Here is a 15,338-nt window from a genome sequence, read left to right as displayed (position 1 = left end):
CAAGCACCCAAATTTGGATCACGTGACCGCAGGGAAGCAGCAACTGTCGTAAGTGTGAAAAACGGCCATTAGTCAAATTTTTTTCAGTGCCGTTGTGACTTTGAACCGTCACTAAATGAACTGTTGTAAGTCGACGACTATCTATATATATTATTGGGTGAAAATAAAAAGTTGAGGCTGTAATGTTTTTATTTTCTACTGTGCTAAAAAAAAGAGTCGGAAGTCAACTCCTTTTTTTCCCCCTTTTTCTCCTTCTACCCCACACTTTCTCCTTTTCCCTTTTTCCACCCCACGTTTCCCATTATATTCATTTTCTTTGTGTTTTATATTCTGATAACCCAATGATAAATTTTGAAAGCTTAAAAAATTACCTTCTGAGATCTTTTACCACTGTTTTAATTTTCTACTCATGGAGTAGAAATTTTCAGTCATTTTGAGAGTAGGAGCCGGAGGCTAAAATATATGAAGAACAGTTTCAGGAATTGGGTATGTCTGGTTTAATGAAAAAAAGGTCTCAGGGTGACATGATAACAGTGTTTCGATATCTGAGGGGCTGCCACAAAGAAGGGGGAGTCAACCTATTCTCCAAACACCTGAAGGCAGGACAAGAAGCAATGGATGGAAACCAAAGGTAAAATGCACTTACCTTCGCTACCGGATTGCAAATGTGAGCACGCGCGCCTCCTCCACGCATGCGCAGAGGGTCAAAAATGGGATGTGATGACGTCCGGGTGGGTGGGCGGAGCCTCCCACCACCGGCCCTACCAGATCACGCGAGCCAGATAGATCTGGCTGAATTTCACCACTGAGGGAAACTAATCAAGGAGAGAACCAACCTAGAACTAAGGAGAAAGTGAGAACAATTAACCAGTGGAACAGTTTGCTTCCAGAAGTTGTGGGCGCTCCATCACTGGAGGTTTTCAAGAAGAGACTGGACAGCCACTTGTCTGAAATGGTATATAGGGCCTCCTGTTTGAGCAGGGAGTTGGACTAGAACAGGGGTCCTCAACCTTTCGGACCTCAGGGACCACTAAATTCATAATTTTAAATCCCACAGACCACTAATACAATCTGCCTAATGACTGGCTGGGTGGGCGTGGCTAGGTGGTCATGTGACTGAATGGGCATGGCCAACTTAGTGTCACTCACATTGAGGGGCGCCTCGCCGTCTCTACTCGCCCCTTCCCTCCCAGCCACTCATCACCTGCCCGCCCGGGCTCCTTAGGGCCCCAACAGGAAGCAGTTGTTGGAGCTAAGCAGCCACCATGAGAAAGAGTTGGCAAAACAGATGGCTCAATTCAAATTGGATCTGGCCGAGAAGGAGGCTCAGCAGAAGCACCTCATTGAGGAGCACAAGCATAGGCTTTCCAAGCAGAGGGAAGACCTGCAGGAGTGCAAGGCCAGGTACCGGTGCATGGAGGCTCAGCGGGCTGAGATGGTCAGCCAGTTCCAGGCCATGAGGCAGTCCCACTGGAACGAGGCCCTCCGGCTCCTTGCCACCAGCGACACTTCCCTCCAGGCTTTGCCCAAAGCCCTGCACCAGGAGTCTGAAGCAGACTCCAAGTTTGAATTTCTGCCCCCCTCCAACCCACACAGAAAGACCCCAAAGGGGGAGACTCTTTGCAGCAACACAAACATTCATTGCACATATCCAGCCCAGGGGCCATAGTTTGAGGACCCCTGATTTAGTGCAATATAAAAAATACAAATAATTTTTCTGCGGACCACCAAAATTTTCTCGTGGACCACCAGTTGGTGAACGCTGGACTAGAAGACTTCCACGATCCCTTCCAATTCTATAATTCTGTAGACCACGATAGACCATGGGGAACATAGGCCAGCTGGTCCTCCAAAATTCAAGGTCATGTAAAAGCGATTGGTATGATGTATCCATACAGATGTTTGCATTGGATTCACTGCCCTTTTTATTTGCAGGTTACAGTGTGACTGTCAACACAATACCTGTGGTGGGTCGTGTGATCACTGTTGTCCAGGATTCAACCAATTGCCTTGGAAACCAGCCACTACCGACAGTGCCAATGAATGTGAACGTAAGTTTTGTAAGAAACAAAAACTGACACAAGGTGCATTGAAGGGTTAACATACACAGATTAGTATGGGGCCCCTATGTTCATGGGGCCCACGGGCAAGTGCCCATCAGGCCCATGTGTTAAGACAGCCCTACCCCTCTTTGCAGATGGAAGCCAGTCTTTAGACCAGAGATGGTGAACCTTTTCGGTACCGAGTGCCCAAACGGAACGCACACATGTGCATCCGGAGCACCGGAAATCCAAAGACCAGCTGGCTGGTGCACATGTGGGCACCAGCCATCTGGTCTTTGAGTTTCCAGTATCCACATGCATGCCAGCCAGCTGGTCTTCACACAAGCCGGAGCGCCAGAAACCCGAAAACCAGGTGACTGGTGTGCATGTGCACACCGAAAAACCAGAAGAACAGCTGGCAAAGGCACGCATGCCCACAGAGAGGCTTTAGACTTTCTCTGTCAGCTCAGCCTGCCTCAAAGGCTTAGCATTGTGGGTTTTTAAGAAAAGGCTGGGATTCAAGTAATTTAACAACCGGTTCTCTGCCCTAATGATTTCTTCCAACAACCAGTTTGCCAAAACTGCTCAGAAAATTAACAGCCGGTTCTCCCGAAGTGGTGCGAACTGGCTGAATCCCACCACTGCACCTGTCTGAAATGGTATAGGGCAGGGGTGGATTTCTTGGAGGGCCAGATCAGCATTGTAGTTTTCCTCCATGGGTCGGCTGGGGAGAGTGGGAGGAGACGGGATGGATGCCCTTCTGCAGCACCCTTGAATGGGGTGCGAGGGGGGGGGCAGCGGGCAGCTCCTGCATGCCCCGTTTTCAACCTGGACAGTCTCCTGCAGCATCCTGCCGGTCAAAATCGGGTGCGGGGAGGTGGATTCGGCCCGCGGGCCTTGAGTTTGACACCCCTGGTATAGGGCCTCCTGCTTGAGCAGGGGTTTCGACTAGAAGACCTCCAAGGTCCCTTTCAACTCTATTCTCATTGATTGATTGATTGATTGACTGACTTGGGAAAAACAGGAAATGGAATCTCCTGAATGGAAATCAGGATGCTAACCTAACAATTAAATAAACACGGCAGAACATAAGATTAAAATAAAAATCAAAATGCACTCAGAACCTTTAACGTTATCTTGAGAATAATTCAAAAGGGCTGTGGGAGAGTAGATTTTATTTATTTATTTATTTATTTATTTATTTATTTATTTATTGATTGATTGATTGATTGATTGATTGGTTCGATTTATATGCTGCCCTTCTCCGGAGACTCAGGGCGGCTTACAATGCATTAAGCAATAGCCTTCATACTTTTGAATATACCTGCTTAGCAGGGCTTTTGCGTCCCCCCCCAGCAGTGTTCTTTTTTATACAAAGTCAGCTTATTGCCCCCACAATCCGGGTCCTCATTTTACCTACCTCGGAAGAACGGAAGGCTGAGTCAACCTTGAGCCTGGTGAGATTTGAACTTGCAGTAATTGCAGGCAGCTGGTGTTACTTAACAGTACTTTAGTCTGCTGCGCCACCAAGGCTCTGGCTTTCTTTTTCTTTTTTTTTTTAAACATCTGAGGTATCGATTAGCACAGTTCCTGAGTGAATCGTTTTCAGTTGGCATTGACTCAGAAGAATGCCACCCAGTATGTATCATGGAAGCCTTTTTAAAAATCTTAAGAGTGACCAGCAGGAAAGTGAGAAAGCTGGCTCTGAAAGAGTCAACTTTTAAGGCATTTTATTAAATGTTCGAATCAACCTTTTCCCCTTTCCAAGTTGGCAAGCAGGACCAGTTCTTGGCCCTAGTATTATGCATCACTTCACGGGATCTCCTGCTGTTTTACATCTGCTGACGTTTCTGGCATTCTTCAAGGATGCCTGACCTAGAGAAATTAGACCTGGACTGGACTCAAAGAATTAAGGAAGGTCACACCTGGTAGTTCTGGAAATGGAAAAGACCGGAACAATCACAGGGTCACAGCTTTGTGTGGGAAGCTGACAAAACAGCCCAGAGCAAGACAGTGGAAAATTACTGCTCTTGTTGCCAAAAAAAAACCAACCCCAAAAAAACCCTACTTGAAGTCATTTGGTGCAGGGTTCAATTCAGTGGTGGGTTGCTACCGGTTCGGTCCGGATCTTGTGAACCGGTAGTAACGGCGGTGGGAGGCTCCGCCCACCCACCCGGACGTCATCAAGGATGCTCTGCGCATGTGCAGAAGTGCCGTGCGCCAGCAAAGCGAGCGTGCACACGCTCCGTTTGCGAACCGGTAGCAGAGGTAAGTGGAACCCACCCCTGGTTCAATTGAAAAGAAAATGTTACTTTTAATTGGATCCAGGTATGGACGATGCTTGCAGATGTTATTAAATTATTCAGGATGGCTGAAAAGAAGACGAAATGCAAGGATCTCAACAATGTGGGTGAAAAGCAAATGTTGTGCATCATACGTAGGAGGATCTGCATATTGAAATACAAAGATTCCAACTTAATAATAAAGTATTAATGTGCAAAACCTCCTATGTATGATGAACGGCATTATATTTTCCTGGAAAATAATAAAGGTGGGATATTCATTAATTAATAACAGGGCCTGAATTGATGGTGTTTGTGGCTGGACAGTTCAGTCAATCTTATACAGGTAGTCCTCGACTTACAACAGTTCAGTTAGTGACCATTCAAAGTTACAACGACACTGAAAAAGGTGATTTATGACCATTTTTCACACTTACAACCATTGCAGTATCCTCATAGTCACATGATCAAAATTTGGATGCTTGGCAACTGACTCATATTTATGACAGTTGCAGTGTCCAGGGGTCACGTGATCCCCTTTTGCGACCTTCTAACCAGCAAAGACAATGGGGAAGCCAGATTCACTTAACAACCATGTCTCTAACTAAACAACTACTGTGATTCACTTAACAGCTGTGGCACAAAAGGTGGTAAAATGGGGCAAAATTCACTAAACAAATGTTTCACTTAGCAACAAAAAATTTGGGCTCAATTGTCGTCGTAAGTCGAAGTCATAAGTACCTGTCTCAACTTGAAAAATTGGAGAATTTAGAGCAAAAATCTTGGAGAATTTAGGATTTAGATATTTATTGTGCAATAATTCTATGTTAAACAGGGAATTTTAGAGAGGCTCAAGCATCACTTCAGTTTGTAAGCGATGCTTTCCCATTATTTCATTATTATCTTCTATTATCTAGAAAGATGGAATATTTACAATTGAGAGCATTAAGAGCTCAGTTGAAGAAGACCAACTCTGTACAAAAGGTTATTAGGAAAATAACTGAGGAGGAAAAGGTAGAGAAAGGGATGGAAAATTTACAGGGTGGAAACAGTACAGAAAAGGGCAACTATCAGGATTCATGAAAGTGGAATAGCTTTGCTAAAAGCAAGCTTTTTAAACATTGGAAGCTTCTTAGCTTAATTAAAATGAGAAAGGCTAGAAACAGTTTACATTTTTTTGTAAAAATGTAAAGAAAATCACGCAGCATAATGAGGCTTCTAGAATTCTGCTTCACTCAAGGAAATGGGAAAATTGATTGGCATTAGATTATGGATAGTTATAATGAAATACAGGTAGTTCTCAACTTAGTACTGCAAATGAGACCAAAATTTCCTTTGCTAAGTAAGGCAAAAAAGTGAAGTTTTGCCCAATTTGCGACTTTTTTTTTTTTGCTACTGTTGTTAAGTGAATCCGTGCAGTTGTTAAGTTAGTAACCTGGTTGTTAAGTGAATCTGGCCTCCCCATTGACTTTGCCTGTCAGAAGGTCACAAAAAGTGATGATTTTATGACCCCAGAACAATGCAGCTGTCATAAATACATGCCCAGTTGTCAAACATCCGAATTTTGATCATGCAATCATGGAGATTCTGGTGTGAAAACCAGTCTTAAGTCATTTTTTTCAGTGCCTTATAACTTTTAAACAGTCACTAAATAAATGATAGTAAGCTGAGGACTACTGATAATATTTTAAACAACTTGTGGTTCATTTATCTTTTTTTTTTTTTTTGCATTCTGAAACAGATGTGAGTTTCTAGATTCAGTCAAACAATGAACCAAGCACTGTTTTAATATTCCTAACCTTCAGTCTTTTTGTGTGTGTGGAGTACTACAGGTAGTCCTCAACTTACGACCAAGTTGACCCCAAAATTTATGTTGTTAAGTGAGAAATTTGTTAAGTGGGTTTGCTCCATTTGAATCACTGCAGTTCGTAAATTAGTAACATGGTTGTTAAGTGAATCTGGCTTCCCCATTGGCTTTGCTTGTCAGGAGGTCACAAAAGGGGATCACATCAGAGGTGGGTTTCAGCTGGTTCTGACCAGTTCTGGAGAACCGGTAGCGGAAATTTTGAGTAGTTCGAAGAACCGGTAGTAAAAATTCTGACTGGCCCCACCCATCTACTGTATTCTCTGCCTCCCAAGTCCCAGCTGATTGGGAGGAAATGGGGATTTTGCAGTAACCTTCCCCTGGAGTTGGGTGGGAATGGAGATTTTACAGTATCTTTCCCCTACCATGCCCACCAAGCCACGCCCACCAAGCCACACCCACAGAACTGGTAGTAAAAAAATTTGAAACCCACCACTGGATCACATGACCCCAGGACAGTCATTAATGTAAGTTCATTGCCAAACATCCGAATGTAAATCCCATGACCATGGGGATGCAGCAATGGTCATAAGTGTGAAAATCAGTTGTAAGTCACTTTTTTTCAGTGCCGTTGCGACTTTGAACGGTCACTAAATGAGCTGTTGCAAGTCGAGGATTACCTGTATTACTAGAAAACGTTGGTGATCAACCAGCATTTTGCAATAAGCAAAATATGTGCATCAATTTAAAGTTATCCAACCACCCAGGGGATTTAATTTAATTAATTAAATTTATATGCCGCCCCTCTCTGAAGACTCAGGGCAGCTACACAATACATTGGGATGCTACGGATATTGTCGCATCAGCAATTCTGCCATTGCAAACAGGGCACTGTGTCAATCAGAAGTTGTACCAGCTTTTAATTGCCTGTTCTATTATTTCAGCCTGTAATTGCAATGGCCACGCCTATGACTGCTATTATGACCCGGACATTGAGCATCAGAAAGCCAGCAAGAATCGTTACGACCAGTTTGAAGGAGGAGGGGTCTGCATTGACTGTCAGGTGGGGCCTTAAATTTGTACACAGTATTTCCTCTCATTCTTTTGAGATACAGTGTTTGAATTTTTTTTTTGGAATTGGATTGTTTCACGAACGATCTTGTCTGAGAAGAATGGGGATGATTCTCTAGTTGCTGAAGAGCGAATTTGGAGGGGCCTGGGAGGAGAAATTGCCGAGAAATTGCACTGAGGCTAGTTGTGTCTCCTTAGTTTAATTACAGGTAGTCCTTGACTTATGACCACAATGGAGCCCAGAATTTATGTTGCTGAACAAGGCTAAATGTTTGCTCCATTTTACGACTTTTCTTACCACCATTGTGAAGCGAATCGTTGCACATGTTAAGCTAGTAACACGGTTTTTAAGTGAATCTGGCTTCCCCATTGAGTTTGCTTGTCAGGAGGTCACAAAAACTTCATCACATGACCCTGGGGCACAGCAGTTGTCAGTTGCCAAGCGTCTAAATTTTGATCCGGTGACCATGGGGATGCTGCAACGGTCATAAGTGTGGGGAAACGGTCATAAGTCACTTTTTTCCGTGCCGTTGTGACTTTGAACGGTCACTAAATGAGCTTGTTGTAAGTCGTGGATTACCTGTGTTTTAAGAGAATTATATTTTTCTTTTTTTTATCCTAATTAAATTGTGACTTTGGGGTTTTTCTCTGCTGGTCTACCAACGAATGCAGTTGTTTGTTTGTTTGTTTGATTGATTGATTGTATCTGTCTGACTCATGATGCCTCAAAATAATGGCAGCTAACAGATGAATTATTTTGCAGCATCATACAACAGGCGTTAACTGTGAGAGGTGCAGTCCGGGATATTATAAATCCCCTGATCATTCCATAGATTCACCTTATATTTGCTACCGTGAGTATTTTCTCTCTGATCTCTACACAGGTATCCAGTGGTGGGATTCAAATAATTTAACAACCGGTTCTCTGCCCTAATGACCGGCTGGGAGGGCATGGCCATGGTGGGCATGGCCAGGGGGGGCATGACGGGCAGCATCAGCCTCCTGCACCCCTCTGGGAGCAAAAATGGGCTGCGGGGAGGGCCTCACCCCCCCATGCCCCATTTTGGGCCTAGTAGGCCTCCCTGAAGCCTCCTAGGAGCAAAAACGGGGACTGGCGTGGGGACTTCTGGAAGGGCAGGGAGCAGAGGGGAGGGGCCAGCCAGCAATTTAATAACTGGTTTGGCCAAAGTAGAGCAAACCGGTTGAATCCCACCACTGCATGTATCCTTCTGAGGACATCCCTCCACAGCCTCTCATCCCAAAGGGTGGGAAATCTTGTGGGTCTTCAAAATAAGATATGAGGGGCAGCCCTTGAACAAAATAAGCCTTCACTTAATGACAGTGATTGAGACCAGAGTATCCATTGCTGAGTGATGTAAAGTCATGTTGTCACCTGACTTCAACCCTTAATAATGGCAGGTCCGTCAGTTCCTGGTTACTATTGTTAAGTGAGGACTTCACATGATTGCAACTTCCTGCTGTAGCTTCCCTCTTGAATATTTTATAGGAGACCTATGCTAGTAAGTTTATTATAAAATATAAAATACACCATCTAGTCTACTAGAGAGGCAGTTTGGCCTTGACAGAGTTTGCAGAGATCCAACCAGCACACAAGTTAATAATTCAGCAGGATTCATTTATAGAAGAAACTTGTTTATATACAGTAATAAAACAAAATGCATGTATACAATACCCATGCAGCTTTTGCAATGTGGTAGCAAGTACAAGGACAAGAAGCAGAAGCCAGAACCAAAAATCACAGAAGCTATAATGCAAGGACAAACCAATTCATATATATATATACAGATCAATTAAGCTAAGCCACACCCAGGCTCCGAGCCATCTCACTTGTTTACTTGTTGTTTACTCACGAGCTTACTTGTTCTTATGGCTATCCTAGCTCATAATTTCTTATACACTGACAGCCTAGAGGTAAAGGCACCAGGTTAAGAAATTGGGAGAATGTGAGTTCAAATCCCACTTTAGGCATGAAAATTGGCAGGATGCCTTTGGGCCAATCACCAGGTGACTTGAGTTCTAGTCCCACTTTAGGCATGAAAGCCAGCTACTGACTTTGGGCAGTTACTCTCTCTCTGCCCAACCCACCTCAGAAGGTTGTTTTTGTGGGAAAAATAGGAGGAGGAAGAAATAGCAATAGCAATAGCATTTAGGCTTACATACCGCTTCACAGTGCTTTTGCAGCCCTCTCTAAGCGGTTTACAGAGTTAGCCTATTGCCCCCAACAATCTGGGTCCTCATTTTACCCACCTCGGAAGGATGGAAGGCTGAGTCAACCTTGAGCCTGGTGAGATTTGATCTGCCAAATTGCAGGCAGCCGGCAGGCAGCAGAAGAAGGCTGCAGTACTGCACTCTAACCACTGTGCCACCGCGGCTCTGAATATCCAGCATGTTTATAGTCTTGAGTTATTTGTAGGTAGGATATCTATCAATCAATCAATAAATAAAAATGCTGACATCATCTCTCCTTTTAGGCTGCAACTGTGACTCGGACTTTACCGATGGCACTTGTGAAGATTTCACTGGCCGCTGCTATTGCAAGCCAAACTACTCAGGAGAACATTGCGATGCTTGTGCAGACAATTATGTGAACTTCCCCCATTGCTACCGTAAGTATTAGTCTCGGAACTAAGCACTGGTCCCATAACTCTTGAATGCCTACCTCTCTTGGGGTGTTGGAATCTTTCTGATCAGCTATGAAATTGTGAAGTCTTCAGGAGGGTCAATATGAGGCTAAGCTATTTCATGGAAAGAAATAATGGATTTCCAAGTGCAGCTGATATTTTGGGATCCAAATTGGAGTGTAAGGTAGACCTCGACTTATGACCACTATTGAACCCAAAATGTCTGTTGCTACGCAAGGCGGTTGTGAAATGAGTTTTGCCCGGTTTTTACCACTTTTCATGCCATAATTGTTAAGTACTGTAAATCTGGCTTCCCCATTGACTTTGCTTGTAAGAAGGTTGCAAAAGATGATCGCATGACTTGGCATATGGTAACCATCATAAATACAAGCCAGTTGCCAAGAATCCACATTTTGATCATGTGATCACAGGGATGCTGCAACGGTCATAAGTGTGAAAAACGGTCATGTTGTAGCTTGTCAACCGCCAGCCCCTCTAGCAGCCAACTCAGATGAGGAGGCGGTGTGGGAGTCAGGGCCAGCATCAAGGCAACCTGAGAGCTCCGAGGGGGAAAAGGGAATGGAGCTGGCAGAGAGAGAGAGAGACAGAGGCGGAGCCTGGGCCGTCCATCAGCCCTCAGATGGAGAGTCAACAGCCCCCCAAGTCTGGAGGTGGCTGATGAGGAAGAGGAGGAACAGCTGGGTCCAGTGCCTGATGCGTAGATGCACAGAAGGCAGAGGAGAGGAGAGCAGTGGAAATCTATGGGCCGATCCTTGGGACGGAATCCATCTCCCTGCCGGACAGACTTGTTAGCCTGCTGTGTGTGTGTGAGAGAGAAAGACTTTTTACCAGGGCTACTGACGCTCCTAATAAAGGGAACATTTATTTAACTACAGATGGTTTGTCGTGTTTGGGAGCCAGGTCAGAACACGTCATAAGTAACTTTTTTTTCAGCGCCATTGTAACTTCCATCACTAAACAAAGGATTGTAAGTCGAGGGCCACCTATATTTATGGAGAATTGGATTTATTTTAGTCTAGTGCTTAACTACTAACCAACTTTCTCATTACATAGGATTAATTTTTGTGTTGTCTTTTCTTTCATATAGCGATCTCAATTTTATCTTACAATGCTACTGGAGAACAGGTCCTTCCAGCTGGGCAGATAATAAGTAAGCTTTTGATTTTATTTTCACTTTTTGAAATTCTCATGCTACCTACGTAGTAAAGCGATGGTTTCTTTAGGATATAGAATCAGGATCGAATCCTGACATCCTAGCTGTCAGCACTTTAAGCTGCATTTACTCTAGTGCTGACATAAGAAGGAGGAGCGGAGGTGTCTGGAAAGGGAAGTTTGACTTTTCACCTACTTATTTTCCCTGGAGATAATATCCTCTAGGAGATGGGATGGGAGGGGGAAATTCCTTTGAGCTGGAGCAGTAGATTAGGGGTAGAATGACTTGGAAGATGGCCAATGAGTGCAGGGGAGTAGGGAACGGAAAGGGAGGGTTTGGGGTCTGGAAGTCAGTGTTGGCTTCGATGGAGCCGGGTTTAAAATGTCGTGCTTAATAAACAAGAGTTTTCCTTCAAAGACTTTGTTTGAAATGCAATTTATTTGAGACGACCTCGAAACCTGACACTAGCAGGATTTCACCAGAAGTCAGGATTCTTCTCAGCTTCACACAAACCCTGCCTGATGGTTCCACCTTTGTACCTGTTTTCCAGACTGTGACTGCAACGTTGCCGGAACAAGAGGCAACACCTGCAGGAAAGATGCTCAAAGTGGGTTGTGTTTGTGTAAACCAAACTTCCAAGGGACGCAGTGTGATCAGTGTGTACCTGGCTACTACGGACCAAATTGCCAACGTGAGTAAACCCTAGCCTAACCAGTGATGTAAAGATCATGAAATGGTTTCCTGGGAAAACTAGTTTTTGAAGGATGGTTGAAGGAAGGAAGAGAAATGGTAGGATCCAGATCAGTGGTAAAATCCAGCAGGTTCTGGAGAACTGGTAGTGGAAATTTTGAGTAGTTCAGAGAACTGGCAAATACCACCTCTGGCTAGCCCCAGAGTGGGGTGAGAATGGAGATTTTGTAGTATCCTTCCCCTGGAGTGGGGTGGGAATGGAGATTTTGCAATATCCTTCCCCCAGGAGTGGGGTGGGAATGGAGATTTTGCAGTATCCTTCCCCCAGTTGTGGGGTGGGAATGCAGATTTTGCAGTATCCTTCCCCTGGAGTGGGGTGGGAATGGAGATTTTGCAATATCCTTCCCCTGCCACTCCCACCAAGCCACGCCCACAGAACTGGTAGTAAAAAATTTGGATTTCACCACTGATCCAGATGTGACAGGGCAAAGTTTTAGGCATTGATAGAAAATAAATGCAGTGTTCTATGTTCATTAAATTTGTAGACAATGTCCTCAAACTGTCCTTATAATCGCAACTGAGCCTAAATTTTCGATTGCTAAGCAAGACAGTCATTAAGTGAGTTTTTACCCCATGTTACCACCTTTCTGGCCTTAGTTGTTAAGTGAATCACTGCCATTGTTAAATGAATAACAGGTTGTTAAGTGAATCTGGCTTCCCCATTAACTTGCTCGGTCAGAAGGTCGCAAAAGGGGATCACATGACCCCGGGGACACTGCAACGGTCAGAAATTTGAGCCGGTAGCCAAGCATCCAAATTTGGATCACGTTGCCGTGAGGATTCTACAATGGTTGCAAGTGTGAAAAATGGTCATAAGTCACTTTCTTCAGTGCCGTTGTAACTTGAAATGGTCACTAAGTGAAAGATTATAAGTCAAGGGCTACCTCTGCTTTGTTTTAGCATGTATACTCTGTTCATGTCAACTTATAGTGGAAGACAAAGAAGTTCTGATTTCTTGTCTCGTGGTGGAAACTCTTTGTAATATATTGACTGCCTTGAGATTATTGATATTAATCAGCTGTGGTGGCACAGTGGGAACAATGCAGTATTGCAGGCTGACTCTGCCCACTGCTAGGAGTTTGATTCTGACCGACTCCAGAAGGTTGAATCAACCTTCTATCCTTCCAAGGGCGGTAAAATGAGGACCCAGATTGTGTTCTGCCCCAGCTACGGACCCCAAAGAACGCAGCACACACAAACTCTATACAAAGCTTATTTTACTCAAATAATTTAGTCTTTATCAACCAGATTTCTAAGATAAGGTAATCACAGTCTTACTAGAGTTGGCAGAAAGCCCAGAAGCAATTTTGCAGACATGAAAGAGAGTGAACTAAAGTTGTTCTCTACAGCTTGTTGCAAGCGGCATTCCTTCTTAAATAGGCTAAGGGAGTGGCCAATCAGCCCCAACCTCCTACTGAGGAGCCACTCCTGCCTTTTGGCAGCTCTGCGCGCCCGTGCATTGAGAAGAGGCTCCTCCTCTTCGTCCTCTTCACTTAAAGGAGCTTCTGGAGGTTCTGGAGGCCCTGGCTGAATCCCTGCCTCTGGCACCACATCTTCTCCAGCCTCCTCACTGTCCGAATCGAGTGCCAGCTGCACAGGCTGCTGGCGCAGCACCACACCAGCCTCCTCGTTGTCGGAATCAGCTGCAATCTGCACAGGCCGCTGACGGGCCACAACAGAGTGTTAGAGGCAATATGCTGATTCTATACCGCTTAGAGTGGGCTGTAAAGCACTGTGAAGCGGTATATAAGTCTAAATGCTAATGCTATTGTGTAGAGACAATTATGGTCTGTAATTATGGTCCTAAAATGTTTAATCTCCCCTCTCACAGCTTGCCAATGCTCGGGGCCTGGATTCTACGAAGGTACCTGCGACAACGAAACTGGACAGTGTCTGTGCCGAACTGGGTTTCAAGGATACTTATGCAACTCGTGTGCTCCTGGCTATTTCAACTACCCGCTATGTCAACGTGAGTTGTCAAATATGGAAGAGTAACAGAATAACAGTGTTGGAAGGGACCTTAGAGGTCTTCTAGTCCAGCTCCCTGCTGAGGCAGGAAATCCTATACCATTTCAGACAAATGGTTACCCAGTCTCTTCTTAAAAACTTCCAGGGTTGGAGCATTCACAACTTCTGGAGGCAAGTTGTTCCACTGATTAATTGTTCTCACTGTTAGAAAATTTATCCTTAGTTCTAGGTTGCTTCTCTCCTTGATTAGTTTCCACCCATTGCTTCTTGTCCTACCCTCAGGTGCTTTGGAGAATAGCTTGACTCCCTCTTCTTTGTGGCAGCCCCTGAGATATTGGAACACCACTTCCTCCTCCTCCTCCTCCTCCTCCTCCTCCTCCTCCTCCTCCTCCTCCTCCTCCTCCTCCTCCTCCTCCTCCTCCTCCTCCTCCTCCTCCTGCTCCTGCTCCTGCTCCTGCTCCTCCTCCTCTAAACTGGAGATACCCAATTCCAGCAACCTTTCCATATATGTTTTAGCCTCCAGTCTCCTCATCATCTTTGTTGCTCTTCTCTGTTCTAACTATGGGCAATTGGCACATAGGTGTTATGCCAAGCAGGAATAGACAGTGAAGTCAAATGCAGGTAGTCCTTGACTTATGATCACAGTTGAGTCCAGAATTATGGCCTAAGTCATTGTGGTCATTAAGCGAGGCACCTGATTTTTGGTAAGATGCACGTCTTGCTTCTCGTCCGCCCCACCTGCTGCCTGCCAGAAATGCCAGAAATGAGTCTTTGTGAGACTCGCTGCACTGCCACCGCCTCTTCCTCGTAGAGCAGGACTCTACAAGGCTTGTTGTGCCATTGCATGCATGAATGGCAGGACTGCCGCGAGGTTTGACATACCGGTGCAGCTGTGAGCTGCAGGATATCAGCTGTGCTGGTATGATGAAGCTTGCAGTGGTGCTGCAGTTTGTGCGTACAACGGCACAATAAACTTTGCAGAGTCCTGCTCCACGAGGCGGCAGCGGGACACGCCAGGGCAGTGCCGGCCAGCCACTTGGTTGGCATGAAGAACAGGGAGGGGGGGCGATGGCAGCGACGGGACATCCAGTCCCACGCTCGCTGCCTCCTCCACCCCCAAAATAATAAGACCCCCCACCCCCCCCCCGATAATAAGGCCACACCCTTATTTTGGGGTTCAATAGAAAATAAGATCCTGTCTTATTTTCAGGGAAACATGGCAAATAAATAAAATAATACACATTTTTGAGTACGGTATATGGTGATGGAGGTAAAATCTTATTTTGCTAGTCTGGTTGATCCTTTGTTGACAAGAATCCCAGTTACTTAACTCGGTGAGCTTTCAGGCTCGTATTGACAAATACTGAACTTCTACAGTAGGTTAATTTTCTCACTAAGGTCATGAGGTTTGAAACCTAAAATCTTCTTTTTTTCCTGTTAAAGTTTGTGGCTGCAGTGCTATTGGGACCTTGCCCGACGGCTGTGATGCTTCTGGAAAATGCTACTGCAGACCTGAATATGGCGGACCTCATTGTGATCAGTGCAGTTTTGGATATCACTCCTACCCTCACTGCCAAGGTATATCAGTACGAGAAAGGACTCATA

At 44.9% G+C, this 15,338-nt stretch overlaps 1 protein-coding gene across 1 annotated transcript in view; it reads left to right on the top strand.

Moving 5' to 3' along the window:
* The window catches only part of LAMA5 (laminin subunit alpha 5), a 241,192-nt gene that overhangs the window by 97,220 nt on the left and 128,634 nt on the right, over window positions 1–15,338 (top strand). Inside the window, exons 7-14 of the mRNA XM_070941125.1 lie at window positions 1,936–2,051; window positions 7,073–7,191; window positions 7,963–8,053; window positions 9,692–9,826; window positions 10,950–11,012; window positions 11,566–11,706; window positions 13,597–13,734; window positions 15,177–15,311. Coding sequence (XP_070797226.1) covers window positions 1,936–2,051; window positions 7,073–7,191; window positions 7,963–8,053; window positions 9,692–9,826; window positions 10,950–11,012; window positions 11,566–11,706; window positions 13,597–13,734; window positions 15,177–15,311 — 938 coding nt within the window. The remainder of the gene's footprint in view (window positions 1–1,935; window positions 2,052–7,072; window positions 7,192–7,962; window positions 8,054–9,691; window positions 9,827–10,949; window positions 11,013–11,565; window positions 11,707–13,596; window positions 13,735–15,176; window positions 15,312–15,338) is intronic.

The sequence above is a fragment of the Pituophis catenifer genome, unplaced genomic scaffold (genome assembly GCF_029215685.1).
Source record: "Pituophis catenifer annectens isolate HBS135680 unplaced genomic scaffold, rPitCat1.0.hap2 SCAF_3, whole genome shotgun sequence".
Lineage (NCBI taxonomy): Eukaryota > Metazoa > Chordata > Lepidosauria > Squamata > Colubridae > Pituophis > Pituophis catenifer.
Note: the sequence above shows the minus strand (reverse complement) of the source record. Positions and strands in the feature narration are given on the sequence as shown.